Source organism: Solanum lycopersicum, chromosome 3 (assembly GCF_036512215.1).
Source record: "Solanum lycopersicum chromosome 3, SLM_r2.1".
Classification (NCBI taxonomy): domain Eukaryota; kingdom Viridiplantae; phylum Streptophyta; class Magnoliopsida; order Solanales; family Solanaceae; genus Solanum; species Solanum lycopersicum.
This window is the reverse complement of record NC_090802.1, coordinates 66,232,608-66,236,901: the sequence shown is the minus strand read 5'-3', so window position 1 is coordinate 66,236,901 and position 4,294 is coordinate 66,232,608. Positions and strand designations below refer to the sequence as shown.

The following is a 4,294-nucleotide window of genomic DNA, read 5'->3' as shown; positions in this document are numbered from 1 at the left end:
TGGGGTCTAGATTCCGGTCGTGACAAAGTTGGTATCAGAGCGCTAGGTTAAATTCCTCGAATAATGAGTTCACATCAACCACATTGAGTAGTTTCTAAGTCATGGTAGTGAAGTGCACCATTATCCTGGATTAGAGACTGCATGATGCGTAGGAAAGACTTCCCTTCTTCTTATCTTATTGTGCTCTTCCTAATGTTTAAATTCTTGGTGTTACGAACGTGTCTAACATCAACCTTGCTGTTTTCAGAGAATGAATACCTGGGGAACTAAGGGTCTGAGGACGGGAGCAGCAGCAGCTAGGGGTAATCAGAATCCACCCCAGGCTCCAGCTGAAGGAGTGGCCATGCCAGTGAACCCAGCTGGGTTGACTGATGCGGAGGTGAGGGCATCTCTAGCCCAGATGGCACAGGCCATCACGATGCAGGCCCAAGCTATGACTGCCCAAGTCAACCGGCAGGATGTTCTAAGGGAAAACCCACCGGCTCGCAGCATAGCTGACAGACTGCGAGACTTCACGAGGATGAATCCTCCAATTTTCACAGGGGCTAAGACTTCAGAAGATCCCCAGGAATTTATAGACGAGTTGCATAAGATACTGGTGGCCATGGGGGCCACTGATATTGAGAAGGCTGAGTTGGCTTCCTACCAGCTCAAAGATGTTGCACAGACTTGGTGCAAAATGTGGCGAGATAGCCGTGTCCTAGGAGGGGTGCCAGTCACCTGGGAGCTGTTCAAGACAGCATTTTTGGAAAGGTTCTTCCCTAGAGAGATGAAAGAGGCCAAGGTTGAGGAGTTCATCAACCTCAAGCAAGGATCCATGACTGTCAGGGAGTATTCCCTGAAGTTTGTGAAGTTATCAAGGTATGTACTTCCCTTAGTATTTGATAACAAGAATGATGAGAGTACTTAACTTTGTTGAAATCATCCAGGTATGCTACTCCCTTGGTTTCTACTAGCAGGGAGGAGATGAGCAGATTCCTCACAGGAATCAATGGAGACCTGGAGGAAGATTGTCGGGCTGCGATGCTCCATGATAATATGGACCTTTCTAGATTAATGATGCATGTCCAGCAGGTAGAGGACAGCCGAAAGAGGAGAGGTGTACGTGATGTTAGGAGGCCTAGGCCTCAAGATCAGGCAGGTCCCAGTCATGGAGGCCATAGAAACAATTTTAGCGTCCGCGAGCAGCCCAAATTCAAGAAGGGGCAACAGAGTGCTGGAAATTCTGACCCTCAGAGAAATACAACGCCTAGAGGAGGCAGACCCGAACCCAAGAGGGGCAATGGAGGTGAGATGCAGCGTCCAAGGAAGACTTGTACTAAGTGTGGCCGAATGCACCTTGGAGAATGTAGACAGGGCACTAATGCCTGTTTCGGTTGTGGTAAGAGTGGACACATGGTCATAGACTGTCCCCAGAACAGAGGTCAGGCTGGGGGTAATGCTCAGCCTAGGCCTACCCCACATAATGCAGCAGCAGCCGAACCTCCGAAGATGAACAGATTTTATGCCTTGAAAGGTAGGGAGGAGCAGGAGAAGTCCGCTGATGTGGTCACAGGTATGCTGCAAGTATTCTCAACTTCTGTTTATGCTTTACTTGATCCAGGGTCTACGCTTTCCTTTGTAACTCCTCTGCTTGCCCTTACCTTTGAAATACTACCTGAAGTTCTGCATGATCCTATAGTTGTTAGTACGCCTTTAGGAGAAAATGTGAGAACCGAAAGGGTATACAAGAATTGCCCAATAGTTGTGAGTGGCAAGGCTATGTGTGCAAACTTGATTGAGTTACCCATGCATGATTTTGATATTATTCTTGGCATGGACTGGCTTCACAGCCATTATGCTTGCTTGGACTGTCGTAGTAGAGTGGTGAGGTTTCGTTTCCCTAATGAAGAAGAGTTAGTCTGGGAGGGGTACAATCCGATTCGTCCTAACCCCTTGATTTCAAATCTTAAGGCCAATAAAATGATGGCCAAAGGGTTATTATGTCATCTAGTGAGTGTTAATGATTTAGATCATGATGTTCCTTCCATAGACTCGGTGCCTGTAGTAAATGAATTCCTAGATGTGTTTCCTGAAGATTTGCCTGGAGTCCCTCCCATTCGAGAGATTGACTTTGGTATCGACTTAGAACCTGATACTAAACCAATCTCAATTCCTCCTTATAGAATGGCTCCAGCAGAACTCAAGGAGTTGAAGCTGCAGTTAAAAGATCTCACGGATAAGGGTTTCATTCAGCCGAGCATATCCCCTTGGGGCGCTCCAGTGTTGTTTGTAAAGAAAAAGGATGGGACCCTTAGAATGTGTATCGATTATCGGCAGCTCAACAAAGTCACTATAAAGAATAAGTACCCACTTCCCAGAATTGATGATTTGTTCGATCAGCTCCAAGGGTCTAGTTTCTTCTCTAAGATTGATCTTCGTTCAGGGTATCATCAGCTTAGAGTTAGGGATAGGGATGTCCCAAAAACAGCTTTTCGTACCCGTTATGGTCATTATGAGTTCTTGGTTATGTCATTCGGTCTCACGAATGCACCTGCTGCATTTATGGACCTCATGAACAGAGTTTTCCGTGAATACCTTGACTCTTTCGTCATAGTATTCATTGATGACATTCTCATCTACTCTAAGACCAAGGAAGAGCATGAACAGCATTTGAGACTAACCTTGCAGGTACTTAGACAGCATCAGCTGTATGCCAAATTCAGCAAGTGTGAATTCTGGCTGAGATCAGTGACCTTCCTGGGCCATGTTGTGTCCGATCAAGGTGTAGAAGTGGACCCCAGAAAGACTGAAGCAGTTAAGAAATGGCCAAAGCCTCTTACACCCACCGATATCCGTAGCTTTCTGGGATTGGCTGGTTACTACCGCAGGTTCGTGGAGGGATTTTCTTCCATTGCTGCCCCACTTACAACCTTGACAAAGAAGAAATCCAAGTTTGAATGGACGGACACTTGTGAGAAGAGTTTCCAGGAGCTCAAGGACAGACTCACTTCAGCCCCGGTGCTTACTCTGCCTAAGAGTGGCGAGAATTACACTGTCTATTGCGATGCATCTAGGGTCGGTTTGGGATGTGTTCTTATGCAGGCTGGTAAGGTGATAGCTTATGCTTCCAGACAGCTCAAGGTTCATGAAAAGAATTATCCCACTCATGACTTGGAGTTGGCAGCTGTGGTGTTTGCGTTGAAGTTATGGAGGCATTATCTATATGGAGTACACGTGGATGTGTTCACGGATCATAAGAGTCTCCAGTACGTGTTCACGCAGAGGGAGCTGAATCTACGGCAACGCAGATGGTTGGAGCTGTTGAAGGATTATGACATGAATGTGCACTATCATCCAGGTAAGGCTAATGTTGTGGCTGATGCTTTGAGCAGGATGAGCATGGGGAGTACAACCCACGTTGAGGATGAGAAGAATGAGCTAGTGAAAGAGGTACACAGACTGGCCAGGCTGGGTGTACGGTTGGTTGACTCTACTAGTGGAGGTGTATCAGTTCACCCTAGTTCTGAATCATCCCTGATAGTGGAAGTCAAGAAGGGTCAGCATCTCGATCTTGTGTTGATGGAGATGAAGGACTCAGTGTTGTTAAAAATGAATGAGTCTTTTGCTTTGGGAGATGATGGCATACTTAGATACCAGAACCGGTTGTGCGTACCAGATGTAGATGATTTACGGACCAAGATTGTTACAGAGGCCCATGGTTCCAGATATTCCATACATCCAGGTTCCACAAAAATGTATCATGATCTTAAGCAGATTTATTGGTGGAATGGCATGAAGAAGGATATTGCAGACTATGTGGCTAAGTGTCCTAATTGTCAGCAGGTTAAGGCAGAGCATCTTAAGCCTGGTGGTCTGACTCAGATTGTTGAGGTTCCGACTTGGAAATGGGAGGCCATTAATATGGACTTCGTTGTTGGTCTTCCGAGGACTAGGAGGCAGCATGATTCTATATGGATTATTGTGGACAGACTGACTAAGTCTGCCCACTTTATCCCTGTGAAGTCCACTTACAGGGCCGAGGATTACACGAGACTCTACATTGATGAGATTGTGAGATGGCATGGGATTCCTTTGTCTATTATTTCAGATAGAGGAGCTCAGTTTACTTCGCATTTTTGGAGATCTTTCCAGAAAAGCTTAGGCACGCAGGTGAAACTTAGCACTGCCTTTCATCCTCAAACAGATGGGCAGGCAGAGCGCACTATTCAGACATTGGAGGACATGTTGAGAGCGTGTGTGATTGACTTTAGAGGTAATTGGGATGACCATCTACCTTTGATAGAGTTCTCGT

The 4,294-nt window shown here is 46.2% G+C and overlaps 1 protein-coding gene across 1 annotated transcript; it reads left to right on the top strand.

The window, feature by feature from the left end:
• Nucleotides 1–250: 250 nt before the first annotated feature.
• Nucleotides 251–3,976, top strand: LOC104646534 (uncharacterized). Its single transcript, XM_069296033.1, has 7 exons — nt 251–861; nt 930–1,074; nt 1,189–1,555; nt 1,604–1,763; nt 2,706–2,870; nt 3,291–3,737; nt 3,865–3,976. Exons 1-7 carry the CDS (start codon nt 251–253, stop codon nt 3,974–3,976), a joined length of 2,007 nt encoding a protein of 668 aa, XP_069152134.1.
• The last annotated feature ends 318 nt before the right edge of the window (nt 3,977–4,294 follow it).